The sequence below is a fragment of the Python bivittatus genome, unplaced genomic scaffold (genome assembly GCF_059951505.1).
Source record: "Python bivittatus isolate LINGU-HERP-01145 unplaced genomic scaffold, Pbiv_v1 ctg000700_np1212, whole genome shotgun sequence".
Lineage (NCBI taxonomy): Eukaryota > Metazoa > Chordata > Lepidosauria > Squamata > Pythonidae > Python > Python bivittatus.
Window position 1 is genome coordinate 81776407 of NW_028277098.1, and position 15301 is coordinate 81791707.

General features: G+C 38.9%; 1 protein-coding gene across 1 annotated transcript in view; it reads right to left on the reverse strand.

The window, feature by feature from the left end:
• Window positions 1-7707: 7707 nt before the first annotated feature.
• The window catches only part of EMILIN3 (elastin microfibril interfacer 3), a 32990-nt gene continuing 25396 nt past the window's right edge, over window positions 7708-15301 (reverse strand). Inside the window, exon 4 of the mRNA XM_025167989.2 lies at window positions 7708-11012. Coding sequence (XP_025023757.1) covers window positions 9121-11012 — 1892 coding nt within the window. The 3' untranslated portion in view covers window positions 7708-9120. The remainder of the gene's footprint in view (window positions 11013-15301) is intronic.

The following is a 15301-nucleotide window of genomic DNA, read 5'->3' on the forward strand; positions in this document are numbered from 1 at the left end:
GATGCCAGTATTTCTGAGAGATAATACAAATAATAATAATTCTGTATTTGATGTTATTTGGTCTCATTAGAATGGCAGCCATGTTGCTTGGCAATTAATGCAAACAGATCAGATTTGAAGTATTAGACAAACCTGATAACCATCATTGGTTATCTGAAAGTCAGTTGCATTAAAGCCAGTTAGATATAGAATGAATTTATAGAACCCTCTCACTATGAGACCCTAAATCTAAAAAGACCTTGCTTGTACAATTCCCAGCAATCAATGCTGTTTCAGTACTATGCCCGGGCCTGAATCCTGACTGAAAAGGCTCCAGATAATCCATATCCTTCACAGCCTCTGAAGCTGCAGCCCAACCACCATCTCCACCACCTTCTCTAAAAAAGAGAGGAAAAATGGGGGGAAATCTCCAGTATCACTGGGTCCAGCAATGGTTTCTTGAAGATGGGACATTCACAGTTTCACCCAGGGATGAATTAACCATTGCCTGGATCTAGCCCCTTATCACCTCCCAGGTGGCCTTGTCACAGTTCCTGATACATAGGTTAGATTCTAGGTTGCCAAGTACACAGTTTCAAGGACTCTATCCATTACCTCAGGATCAACAAGCTCAAATGTTTCCCAGATAATACAGTCAGACCATGCCTCAGCTCCATAGGATGTACACAGGAGAGTCCAGCTCTGATTGGATCTGAGCAACTTTATTTGCCAGATGCCTAGAATACTCCTTACAGCAATCCTACAAGTGTTCCTCTGGGCATTCCCTCCCCAGGAGGATCCAGTTCATCTTAAACAAGGCCATTAGCCAGCTATCTGTGGATGCAATAAGAGTGGAAAAATAATATTTTGTTGCTCTTATCACTACTAGGTACTCTTTAATAAAGGCTATTACCTGCATTTGGTAAAATTCACTCTTTGTCTTCCTTCAGTGGCACTCTAGGCATCTCTTCTGCAGTTTCATCTCCTGGAATTCCTCCAAAACCCAGGGAGCCCCTGGTATCCACAACAGGTAGAGGCTGCACAGATGCAATCTGATCCAAGCTTGGCATTACACTTTTGTTTCAAGTGATTACTAAGGACTCAGTTGAACTGTGCATCAGAGCCCCAGGATAACCACTAAGTTCCCTCTGAAACCCAATAGAGTCCATCAGGTGCTTGGTCTGATCAAATAAGTCCAGCCTTCCTGTAGTGGGGGGATAGCTAGAAAAAACTCCAAGTTGATCAGAGTGATCAGACCATGGCAGGGGAGTGATGTTGGAGCCATATCCAGATTATATCACCCATGGCCAGGGAGGAAAAATAAAATCTAACATGACCTCTCGGTGTGTCAGATCCTCAATGACTTGGCTCAGGTCTGTGGCTGCCATGGTGGCCATTAACCCCTAAGCTAACTCTGACTCCATCCCTAGTCAGGTTGAAGTCTCCCAAGGCCATACATCTGGGGGTACTCCACTACCAACCTGGCCACAGCTTCAAGAAGCCCAAGTAGATAAGCCACTACACAGCAGGGAGCCTAGTAGAATAGCAGCAATCCCATATGATCCCTAGAGCCTACTTTCAAAAAAGGATCTCACATTTGTTAACTGTAGGGTGGCACCTAAAAGCCACTAACATCTTCCAGATGATGATAGCCACTCTCCTACTCCTAACCTGGAGCCATGGCTGGTGCCACATCCCAAACCCAGCTGGGCATATTTCCAAGGGAGGAAGCCCTAAGATCTAAGTAATACATACCAGGTGTTGGTGCATGTTATGGTGATGGCATATATTTCGAAGGAGTAGCTCAGATAAAGGAGTCTCTGGAGATAATTCTAAGGAAAATCTATGAGCTGTCTTCTTTTCTGAGATAACCATATTGATATATCTATTCTTTTCCTGAATGTAAATATTATTTAGCTGACATATATAAATGAAACAGTGCAGCATGTGCTGCATTTATATCTGACTCAAGTATCAAACATGAGAGACACAAGCCAGCCAATCAGGTAGTAAGTGCTAGGTTACCCCCTAGTTTTCACACTACTAGCTTTTCTCCAGGTTTGCCTTCCTAATACTCCATTTTTAAGGCACCAGCTCCTATAAATCTAGTTTGGCTTGCTAGTCCAAAATAGGAGCTACAAATCTCGGGTCAGGGCAGCTGAGAACTACAATTGGTTTTGAATGATGTATGGTGCATTGTGTCTCCTATAGGAAACATCAAGAGTTCAAATACGGAGGGGGCTGATGATGCAGGCTATCAATGGCCTCCCTCTTCCCTATAGTGAAGTAGTAATCCACTTTTGGTCTCACTTGAGGAGAAGAAGCTGATTTCCATCTCTCTTTGCCTTAAAACCCAGATATTTAATTCATAAGAAGCAAGTACTATTCACCCACAATTAAAGATTCTTGAAAAAGCATTTTTTTCCCATAGAATCCTTGTGGAATCCCAATACTGTATAGGATTTCCTACATGGAGGAAAGCTTCCACCAGCTTGTTTTGTTTCACATTAAAGCATGTTGCAGAGTGATTAGAACCTTAAGGGGAAAAGGCAGTATGTATAACGAAGCCTACAACCTGAAGCAGAAGACTAACTTCTTGAGGAAAGGTTGCGTATTTGGTTCCTTGTTTCTGCTGAAAAATATTCTCTACTTGTCTAGTTTTCTCTACTTTCCAAATGGTACATCTGTTTGGAAAAGACACACCTTCCTTATAGAAGTCTGTACTATTTGGGAGTGTCATATGTTATTAACAGCTGCAGGCAGAGAGGCAGACACAGAAAATACCCTTCTCTTTGAAGAAGATTCACTGTCTTTTATATATTCCTCCCCTTTGCTTTATTTTGCTGGTGATGGCGAAATTATTGATAATAAGAATGGCTTTCAAAGGCTGGTCACAATCTAAATTGTCCTATCCTCCCCATACCTGCTTTTAGGCATGGAGGGAGAATATGCTCTAGAGTGCTCTAAGGCTAGAAAGGTAAGGTTTCATCGGAATAGATCATTTATTCACACACAAACTCTGGTGTGACTAGGAGATACAGTACATACTGTACATCATATATTTGATAACTTAGTCTTTAGTACTTACGCTATATTACTTTGCATAAAGATTCACACTCTTACCAGCACTCAGTGGCTGGATTAGAACATTTTATCAGCCTGATTTGTTGAATAAGCTGCAACTGACTGGGCTTTCTCAACATACTAAACCATAAAGTGATTTGTTTGTTTTTGACCTTGCATAATATATAAAAAGGTTAACATACTGAGTCAAACTCAACTCCTGGAGACTACAGGGACACAACCATTTAGGGGTTTTTTTTTGGCAAAAACAATATATTCAGATAATTGAGATTTGGGGTTTTAAAGACTGAAGACCCAAATAAAAGAATCCTAAATCATCAGAAATTGCCATGCTGCACATAAATGTGCAGGATGGAGGAACCAAGATATCATTTTCAAAACTGGTAGATAGTAATTGTACATTGTCTCCAAAACTGAAAGATGATGTATTCTATTTCAGAGAACAAAGTCCCCCTTTGAAAGCTTTGTCCAGTCCAACTCTTAGTTTAAAGATAACAGAGCCGAAGAATGGAGACTAGGAGGGGCTTTGAAGTTCCCCAGCAAAAGAATGAGGAAACACCCCAAATACCTGGACATGGGCTTGCCCATAATGAAGAGATGTAGTTCTATTTAAGTTATATGATTGATTCCAAATGTGCACATATGAAAATGTTATACAAATCTAGGCCTCCTTTCAGCAGCATAGTTCCTCTTAGCTTGGTAGTGTATAAGCTGAGTTTGCAAATCAAAATGTTGTAACTGCTATAAAGTACAAACCTATTCCTGTATCTACACATGCTGTTCCTCTTCCAGTTTTTACTAATAATCCAGAAAATAACATTGCTGGTCAATTTTGTTTCATTTTCTCAGTATCTTAAACTTCTGTATAGTTTTCTGGGAATTTATCTTTAGAAGATGATACAGTAATACAATTCTGGAAAACTTGGTGAGAGTCTCCTCTCTCCCCACCCCCAATACAAACAATATTTCAGCTTTAACTATTAACAAATGTACAACATGTTGTGGGTTTTTTTGTAAAAAAAAAAAAAAATACAAACTGGACTAAACGGTTATCATTGTTACAATTATGGCCACAGCCTACCAGAAACAACAAACTTTATATCCTTCTTCACAAGAGACACAATGCCCTGTTTCTTGAAAACTTCAGCAAAGTGACTTAGTCTTAAAACTGACAGTCTGAAAACTGATGGACTACAAGTTTGTTCAAAACTTCAAGTCCAAGCCTAAGAAATAAATGGAAGTGTTAGCATCACTGTTGAAAGATGGGTTCATGCCTACTCTGTTTCTACCTAATTTAGCACTATTCTGATCTATTGGAAATTGGCTGTAGGACAGTTGCCACTTGCTGTCATATCATTTTAAATAATGAGTTTGGCTTTAAAGTATATTAATTATATACTGATTACTGAGAGCTAGCTTATCTTTATCCCCTAGTTAAACTTTTATCTGCCTTACACATAATATGAACTACTGGTAAATCAGTTGTGCAGACATTCAAAGATAACTGGCCTCATTTAAAAGATGTTACCATGTACGCTTCCCTATAGCAGCTTTTTTCCAGTCTGATACCCTTCAGATGAGCTTGACTGCAATTCTCATAATCCCCAGACAGCAAGATCAATGGGATGATGGGGTTTATAATCAAATGCATTTGAAAGGGGCTAAACTGAGGAAGCATGTAGCCTCATCATTCACTGCAGGTTCCTGCCACATAATCCAGCTGCTGATCAATATGGGCCAATGCATATAGAACTAGAATTAGAGGTAACGGTGTATATTTGCATATGGTAAATCACTTTACCCATATCATCGCTTTTTGCATTTCTCAGTGAAGGAGACTCCCAGCTAAGGTTGTATGGGTCTGAAATAGACAAATGGAAATACATCATGTACTGTGATAATGGACTTACTAGAGGTCATCCCAACAACATGTGATGATAGCAAGTAATGTAATAATACTTCCAAGAAAAGGAAAGAGATGATATAATAGTGAAATAGGTCTATTCATTGGCTTTAACCATAACAATCCAAATGGACCCTCTGCATTAGAACTGTTGTACCCCTGACACCTGGAAGTAAACAGGATGCAACTATGATTTCATGTCCATCTGTAAGTTTTTTCATAGAATGTGGATGTTTGAACTCAGAATGCTGAACTACATTCCATGTTCAAAATCTTAGATAAGCTTAAGTGTAAGTTTAATTGAAACCAGTTACTTCTGGTAAATGTATATAAGTAAATACATTTACTTCTGGTAAATGTATGTAAGATCTATTGCCAGGCCCAAAAATGTTAATTATGAAACCACTAATAAAAGAAGTTCCAACCTCTCCACACCTCTACCCCATGAGAATTTGTTACAAAAGAGGCGGGAAAAAGTGAAACCAATGCCTTTTTCACAGGGAACAAAGAATGCTCTGAAAATGTGGACTGAGTTGAGGATATCACTCATAATGACTAATGCCACTAAAGGCAAACAAAAGAGAAGATTAGAGAAGTAGTCCGTTCCATCTTAGGGGAGGCCCAGAGCACACTGCTCTTATTCAACTGCTGGTCTGTGCCATAACATTTCTAGCTTACCAACCTCTACCTCCCATTTTATCAAGACACTCTGGGCTCTTCAACATCCTGGATGGTTGCCGTGGCCATCTCACTCGCCTCCTTCCGAACATCCACTCTGAATGGATTCTTTGGGTTTGGCATACGCTGCAGTAGGAGAAAAGCTGCTAGGTAGAGTTCTCTGAGAGACAGCTTCAACCCGTTGCTATTGGGGCTTCTCAGAGCAAGGGACCAAGGCAGCAAGCTACATTGGGGAGTTGCAGACTCACATTTGCTCTGAGGAGCCCTCAGAGTGAAGCACTGAAGCAGCCAGCCTCTCCTGGACTTGCATCAGGAGGGCACTGGGTGAAGTCCTGAGATCAGTACATTGGCCAACCTGATCATCTGCCTGAAGCAGCCACTGTACCTTCCCTGATGGCAGGGCTCTCCTGTTCTGCTTGCTGAATAACCTTGCAGTGCAACATTTAATTGTTCTGTTGGGGGGTCTTGGAATTTGGGGGCAAAGATCATAAAGGTTTCACATGTGTTTCTGAGTGGGGTTTCTTTCAGTACGCATGCTTATACTGTCTGACATAATGGGATATATATTCTGAGTTTAATAAAAACAGCAACATTTACAAAGCTGGTTTCAAGTGTTCAAAGCATTTCATGCACATTAACTAAATTATCTTTACAACAGCCCTGCAAAGTAAAGGAAAGAGAAAGATGAATAGAAGGTACTCTGATTTAGAGCAAAGGTTAGGCTACAGAGAGGGGTTTTTTTTTTTTTTATGGTAAGCATCGGTTCCTAATAGATACAAGATGTACTAGGATAATTTCTTTACTTTTAATAAAAGTAAAGTTGGGTTGTTGGAGTGTTGGGTTTCTTCTCTGATTTTTAATTTTGCTCCGTTTCATTATTGGGAAGGGGTGTTAAAACCACTTCTTTTTGTATGTTGGAATAAATTGCTAATTTAGGTTAATTCCCTGGGTATTATTCATCAGCAAGAGTAGGTCATTCTTGATTGCTCATTAGGCTGCTAGACCAAACAAGAAAAATGTGATGCAATGATCATTTTGCCCAGGAAAGAACTAGAAAAGGAGCCAGCAGCCTAACCATGAAGAATGCTACAGCTATACTAGGAAAGTCTCTCTTGATACTCTTGATTAGCAGCTGACAGGGAAGAATGGTATGAAATTAGCTAAAAGAATGGTTGGGATGTGAGCAGAAGAGGAGAAGATTCCCTCTGCTGCAGTCTCTATGTACAGTCTTATTTATCCTTCCATTTCTTCATATAAGCATGAGCATAATGTTCCATCCAAAGTTCTCACTTGAGGCACAAATGACCAGGTTCAAATTATATTTTGGACACATTATGCGAAAACCTAGCTCACTTCAGAAATGTATAATGCTGGGAGTGGTGGAAGGAAAGAGAAGAAAAGGACAACCAGCAGTAAGGTGGGTAGACTTGATTATAGCAGTGATGGGTGGCTTGTTGGAAATTTTGAGGGGCCAGGCTAGTGACAGCTCATTCTGGAGAATGTTAATCTATGTGTCTGCTAACAGTTGACACCAAGCTGATGGCAAAAAATCAGTCCACAATGTTGTGTGAAGAAAGCACATCTGGGAATTAACACTTTAGGACCCCCAAAGGAAAGGGCAGCTATTTGGATTCAAAAGAGGAAAGGTGCTTCAGACCTGGTGTGGGCACACCTGCTGTACATGTCATCAACTCCCTGAAAAAGCCACAGTCACAGGTACTATGAGCCTACCCATGCTGGATCCAGAGCACTTTTCCTACTCTGGATCCAGCTATAGCTATCAAATGCAAGCCAGTGTAACTTGCTCTTAATTACTGTACAACAAGCCCTTCATATGTGTATCTGAAACATTTTCTCTAGCCACTATGCGATACCGTGTGAATTGCCCAGTAATTTTATATAGTCTTCATGTGGAAACTGCTCCTTTGGGGGGCAAGAATGTAAAAGTGGTCCAATCACAGGAGAAAAGCATAGAAGAGGCCTTCAGCTGCAGAACAGAGTATTCTTACTGAGACTTATGTGAGTTCTTCTCACATTCTCTTGAGCATCTAATGGTAGTCCTAATTAGCAATGGATTAATCCATTAGGTTTGATTTCTCTTATTTTTCAGTTTTAAATTTAGTTCAACTCCATCCTGCTTCACCATGAGTTCAAAACAAATTCCCATAAAAATTTGAATGTATTTTCATGAATATTGCTTATAATAAAAATTTTCTGTGACATGTATTTTTACTTAAAGCATTTTTGTGAGATACTTTCACTAATGTATGCATGCTTATGCATGCTTCTTTGTGTGTGTGTGTGTACATGTACACATAAACACATACTGTATTGCTGAATGGGGAGTAATTTGATTTTTGAAAAATATATGCATCTCTATTTGTACATTGGTTTGAAATGGAAAAATAAAGTACATGTGAACTAAACAAAATTTGGGGGCTAAATTGGATTATTACATGCCATTGCTGCTATACTACCTCAAGAGCAATTCCTTTGAAAAGAAGGCTATCATTCTTGAAAATAAATAAATGAGAATAAATAGAAGAGTGCCCCAGAAGAAATCAGATTAAAATACATTGGGTGCAATAAATGTTATCTTATGCAGCTGGATTTCTTCCATTTTCATACAAAAATAGGGAGCAACAGTTACAGGGAGCAAATGTTACAACACTATATTATGCACACTTTCTTTTTTTTTGTTCCTAGGGTTGCAACAGGCTATCTAAGAAGCTGTTGGATCTAGCCCAGTGACCCGCTCCTCACCATGCTTCATGCAAAGACCAGATTGCACACAGTCCTTGAGAATATCAACTTGAGAAATTCAGCTTCATCATTGTAGGACAGTGCAATAGGGAAGATAACTGTGTGCTGTACAAGGGCATTCTTTTACTGGATACACCCATATAATATCAGCTGATCTACATGACTGCCCCTCATATTTGTGTCACTTGAAGCTAGAATTCAAGCCCATATTTTGGACATTTTTTTTTTTTTTTGCATTGGGGGAGGGAGGGAAATCTTAGCTAAAATCGGAGCCTCCACATGGCTGTTGGTATTGTATTATGGTCCCTGAACCAGATCTTCTCTTCCAGTAGATGGATACATGATTTTCTTTGTTCCAACCCTTAAATATTACATTGTGAATTATTCTCAAAGCAAAGAATCCATTTTAAAAATGTCTCCAGTTTCCTCCTGAACTGATGTATTGGAAATGTAACCTAAATGTGACCCCAAATATGGGAAGGCACTTTGTTACATAAGTACAGTTGTTAAATATCTGTAGAGAGTACAGTAATGGCAAACATACTTAAACTGTAATTAAAAAGTCATACGGAAGAAATCAGGGAAAGGATTATAGCAGCTTTTAAAGTTTAGTGACCTTCCCCTTCTCCAAAACCAAAATAAAAACAAAATCCTGGTACCATCATTTTGGAGTCTGTATGATATAAGTTAGGTGTACTTTGGATCCAATATAGCTAATGTTGGTTGCTTTTCAGCTTGATTTCTAAGAGACCAACATCTTCAGCTAGTTCTGTGACTTTTGCCTGGCAATCCAACAAGTTATTCTTGAGCACAGTTATTTCCTCAGAGTGTGTAGCTAGAGTTTTGTTAATATGATTCATATAGCCCCACATACTTCCTGCATTGTTCTCCAATTCATTTCTGATGTGCTCCAGGCTTCCTGTTATTGTGCCCAGTCTGCCACACGTGTGTTCCATTTGAGCCACGCGGTCATCAAATTGGAGCACTTCTTTCTGCAGGCTGAGAGCCATACTTTTGCAATTGCTCAAGTCATTGATGATTCTGGATCTCAGCCTTTCAAGGTCTCCCTTTAGGTTCAAGACACGCTTGTTACTGAAGAGGAGCTGGGAGTCTTGATCACTGATTTTTTCCTGAAGTGAATGGACCTCATCTTCTATCTTGCGCTCACGATCATCCAAGGATGAATTGACATGCAGTACTGTGTCAGAGTACTGGGAAACAGAATCCTTCAGCCCAGTTAGAGATTTAGTCATGGTGTTCAAATTGATCTTTAATAATGTGATCTCACCTTGCAAGGACCCAGCTGTTTCCTCCTCAATCCGTCTCTGGATCTCCAGGATAGTAACATTGAGTTTTTGCAGCAGGTCTGAGTTGCTGTCCATCCTTAGCAGTAAATCCTGGTTCTTGTTTTGGCAATCTTCTATCTCTGTACGAAAGATTTCTACATCTTTGGATGTGGAGGAGCAACCCAACAAGCAAGTGCTCTCCAAGGTAGTCAGTCGGCTTTGTAGTACTTCCATTTTCTCATCCGTTTCCCTCGTTATGGTAGCAAGCTCTCCTTCCAAGAGGGGCATTACAGCTCCATCTAGTCCCACTGCGGAACTGATATTATTCACATCTCCTACAATAGTTATGAATCTCTCCTCCAAGGTTCTCATTTTGTTTTCAAAAAAAGTTTTTGTGCCATCTAGCTCTGATCCCATCAAACTTCTCATGCTGTCCTCTACATTAGAACAACTTCCTATTTCCCTCTCTGTGAAGTTCAGCCTAGCCTCAAGGTCCTCAAAGCGTCCTTCAAAGAGACTCCCCAAAGTGTCAGGAGACAATTCATTATCTACCCTAGAGTGTAGATTCTTCTGAGACTCAGAAATGCTATGCAGTCCCTTTTCCAAGATATCCATCCGTTTGGTGAGGTAGTTCAAGTTGCTACAGCAGTTTTCTACAACTGTCAGTCCTTGGATCTGTGTTTCCAGTTGAGAAATGTCTTTCTTGATCTCCAGTTCTTTGCCATCCAAGATCTGTTGAAAACGGAGGTTGGCAGCTTTCTCTTCCTCACACTGCTGTTTTACTTCCTTGATCTGGTAATCACATGTACTCTGAATATTTATCAGTTTTTTCTCAAAGCCATCCAAAAGTTCCATCCTCAGGTTGCTAAGCCTGCTGTCTATGTATTCTTCTAACATATCGATTGAGGTGAGTGGTGAAGGCCGAGCTGATTCCAGTAAGTGTTTGATCTGCCCGTCATGGTCTAGGACCATGCCATGAACTTCTTCTAGTAAGTTAGTCTTGGTTTTCAGTGAATCACTCATCTCAGTCACTTTGCTTAGGATCTCACCCACAGGTGGATAAGGGGAGAGCTCAGCTTTGTCTGGAGCATCCACAATCCCATCAGGAATTATTCCAAATCCCATGGTTGAATCAGGAACAGTTGGGCTATTCATCAGGGATCCAATCATTTTACTAGTATCTTCCTGAATTGCAAGCCGCAAGTGATCCCCCAAGCCACTCACCATGTTGTACAGGGTGTCATAAGACTGTGAGAGACGTCTGACTTCCTCTTCTAGGTGCTCCAGTCTGTCTCCAAACAAATTAGGCATTTTCTGACCTAGGAACAGGATACAAACAGAAATAACATCATCACTACTCTTTTGTAGGTATACTTAGATAGTAATTTTTGGGATTCAGGCCATGCTATCTGCCAGGGGACCAAAAGCCATAGCAGATTGTGCCTTCTCAAATAAAGAATTAGGCCCATGCATGTAATGGTATGTGGGAATGACCTTGGGAGACAGGTGGAAGAGCATAAACCAGATAGTGGTCAGACAAGTGGCAGCTGAGTCCACAGATGGAATGGGGGCATGGCAAATGTCTCAGAAGGGACCCTCCCTAGTTTCTTGGACTGTAAAGATGGGTGGGGGAAAAGATGTACTTTCAGACTTGCAAGATTCTGTTAATGTAAACTTACAATAAAGTTAAAGCTAGTGCTTCTGGATGTGCTTCTTGTCTGGACAATCTCACAAGGCCGACAGTGTGAAATGATTTTGATTTGCTTCTACAATGCACATCATATCACTGCATAGTCTCAACTGGCATTTGCAATAGTACAAAGAGGCTTCTGTGCATATGCAATATCCTTCTAACATTTAATGGTGCCAGAGGAGGTTGAAACATGCCCACTTCACTTTTAGAAGTAAGAGGGTACTGCTGCTTCACAAACAGCTTTGAGCTTCCTTTGCTCAAGTCTTTGTCAAAATGAGTCATCCACTTGCAGATCTATGCAGCATCCTGGGAAGGGAAAGACCAGTCAGCCCATTGATATCCAGAACAAAAGCAGCAAAAATGAGGGTCTACCTGCCTGACTCCCAGTAGCCTCTTGAGCCTATTTAGAGGTGAGTGAATCTGTCAATTCTATTTCTTTCATTTTTCCATTTTAATTTTGGTTTAATCCATTTTTGCTTCTGTTTGAGTATTTTTTTAAAGTCACACCAAAATTTGAATATATTTGTGTTCCTACTTCTTCTAGTGAACACATTTTGTAGCCTCATATATGCATCCCCCCACTCCACCCTGTTCAGCGTTTTTGTATATATTTCATTAATTTATCTACTGTAAAACCTTTCTGGATTCAAGAATTGCATCGCTGAACAGAGTGAGGTCTGCATTTTGAAGAAGAATTACTTTCAGTTTGTACTGTATAGCGATCTGAATATGTACTGAACAAATTTCTCCTCCGTTTCTAGGTATCGGATACTCTGACTGGGTTCATACACACAGTAAGTTATAATATAGTTTGTTTGTGGTTTTCAGGATGCGAAAAGTATTCCATTTTGTTCTTCCTCCTGGCTGTGCTGTTCAGGTTATTTCAAAGCTAGCAGTTTTCCAGAAGTAAATATTGTGTAAAAGAAAAAGGGTTGTGATGTTCTGGATATGATCTGCCCATGAAATGGAACATTTGCATTTATCTACCAATTTTAATTTATCATAATATATGAACCCAGTTGTGGTTGATTCAATAAACCATAATTAAACCAAATCATGGCTTTGCACACTACCTGAGCTCGTAAGACTAATGTCCCTGGTTTTTTTTTTAGAGTTAGAGGAGAACAGCCAAAACATGTCACTAATAATACCTATTACTAACTGCCATATTCAGTCTCTAGTCTCTATATTGAGATTAACTTTAAATGACAGATCTCATGGTTGAAAATTTGGTTTAATTTTCAAATGTAATAACTTATCTGATGGTGATTTCTGCATAAATCAAAACCTGAGCATTCTTTTGAATAATTTCAGCTGATTTTTTTTTTAAAGCCACAAATTTCCAAATACATTTTAAAAAAAAGTTTTAACCATAGCTATGATTGCTTTTATATAAGAAATTATTTTACAATGTATTATTATATAATACATACTATAATATTATCATTATATATTAAATAATCACATATAATATATAAGTAAATAAATATAACCAATTACCCATTTTTTAAAAATCAGGCAATACCTTGTACTATTACTATTACTATTACGGTGTACTATTACTATGTAGGCTTAATATTTTACTCCAGGAACACATTTGATTGTGCAACCCATAACATGCTGATGAGCAAGCTAGTTAAGTGTACATTAGATGAAAAGACAATTAAGCTAGCTCAAAAGTTATACTCAAAGTGTTCCTCAATGGTTCCTCATGAAACTGAAAAGGGGTATCAAGTGGAATACCACAAAAATTAGAACTGGGTTCTCCAAACAGATGAAAGAAATTGGTGAAGATGATTAGGGGACTTGACACATCCATGGAATAATGATGTAAGTTACAAGAATGCAGATTCTAATATTAGAAAAAACTTCCTAGTGGTAAAAACAGTTCAAGTGGAGCAATTACGGAGAGAGGTAAAAAGACTCCCATTCATGAGATGTATTAGAGATGGAGGGTAGAGTCATTTGTCTGGGACGATTTCATTGGTATTCCTACAGAGGGTTGGACACAGTGGCCTAAATGATCCCTTCCTACTTTGTCATTCTATTCTAAAGCTCAGTTGAAGCCACCCGTATAAGAGGTGGTTGTTTAGTCTGAATTTAAGTTTATATCAGGTAGCTTCATTGTGCAGAACTATTAACCTACCATCAGACAGCCACTATAAGAAGCAACTGCTGAAAGATTTATGAACATCTGTTTTTTAAAAAATTAAGAATAAAAATAAGTCCTTCTCATTTTAAGAAGCAGGATAGAAAAAGTATTGACACCTCTGAACTTTGGTGTTGGGGAAGACTCCTGAGAATACCGTGGATAGCCAAGAAAACAAACCAATGGATCGTTGAACAAATCAACCCAGAGTCCTCACTCGAGGTACAAATGTCCAGGCTTCAGTTATCCTACTTTGGACACATTATGCGAAGATCCAGCTCTCTGGAAAAAGTTCTAATGCTGGGAAAGGTGGAAAGAAAGAGAAGAGGACAACCAACAGCAAGGTAGATAGACTCAATTACAGTGGCAATGAGTGCACCATTGGGAGACTTGAAAGAACAGGTTAGGGACAAATCATCATGGAGAAAATCTATCTATGTGGTCACTAAGGGTTGAAAGCAACTTGATGGCACGTAATCAAGAAATCAATGAGTCTAAGAAACTAATTTCAGGTTTACATTACTTTTTTGCCTTGAAAAAAAAAACAGAGCTATGCAGTCAATCATCTGTTTAGACTAAAAGTAAGTTCCTGCCATTGCTGGACTTTCATTGTATATTAAAAGACTTCCAAATCTCTGACCTAACCTGAATGCTGCAGTAGATGCAGATAACTTTAGTAAAACTGGATACATTGCTTTGTACAGCTAATGCCCAAAATTTTCATCTTTGCTTACCTTAAGGGAAAGATAATGCTAATTTACAGAGTATCTGCTTTGTTGATTTCTTTGATGCAAACTTGAGCTTCTGGTATTAGTAGAGTTTTACTGCAAAGGCATACAAAATGGACTCCCAGTTCCCACTTATCATATCAGAAATAGCCACTAGTTAAAAACTAGGTCTTCAAGGGGAAGAGGACAGGCATTTTCATAGTTTAATTAATATTCCTCAATCTCTACAGATCTTCTTTGAGGGGAGATTACTATTTTAATTCTTATGCTCCCTGATAATGATATTAATTGAAAAGACAATTGGTTATAGTGCTGAAGTCTGTTGACAAAGAAGTTTATAAATACATTAGAATATGTTTGCTATGTGTAATTGCTTCAATTACGGAACCATATATCTGTATATTAATGTCAGTATATTGACACTGATGCTAATCACTGTACAATGTCATAATATAATGACAATATACAGCTTTGCATGTGTGTGAATGGACAGCTATGAAGGATAGAGTATATGGAACTCAATCAAAACAAGCCAAAAAGGCCAAAAAAAAAAAAATTATTCAGGAAGTTTTCACCTTATGCAACATGTGGAAAAGTACCAAAATGAAAACGTCAAAGACATAACAAAAGATATTTCCCAAAGTAACAGAGTTCCCATATAAATTAGATAACATAACAGCATTCGAAGGGAAAATAACAGGAAATGTGAGAAAAGTGTGAAATAAGACTGGCCAAGCTTGATTGACCCGTCAAATTTTGTGGAAGATATAAAGGTATACAAGCACTATGGAAGCATCACATAGAATGAGCTACTATGCATGTAGGTATCCTGTTTTAATTTTTCTGGTCAGCAAGACTTTGAGTTGGGTACGTATGTGTATGTGAATGTGTGGTATGTTTCATTCAGCAGGTGAACAATAAAAGTTGTAAGCCTGTGCTTGTTTCTGTGTGTCCTACATACCTGGATAAAAAGGAACAAGGAGCACTGGCAATGTCATAAAGACCTTCTTTATGATCTTTAGTGTGACAAATTAAGAT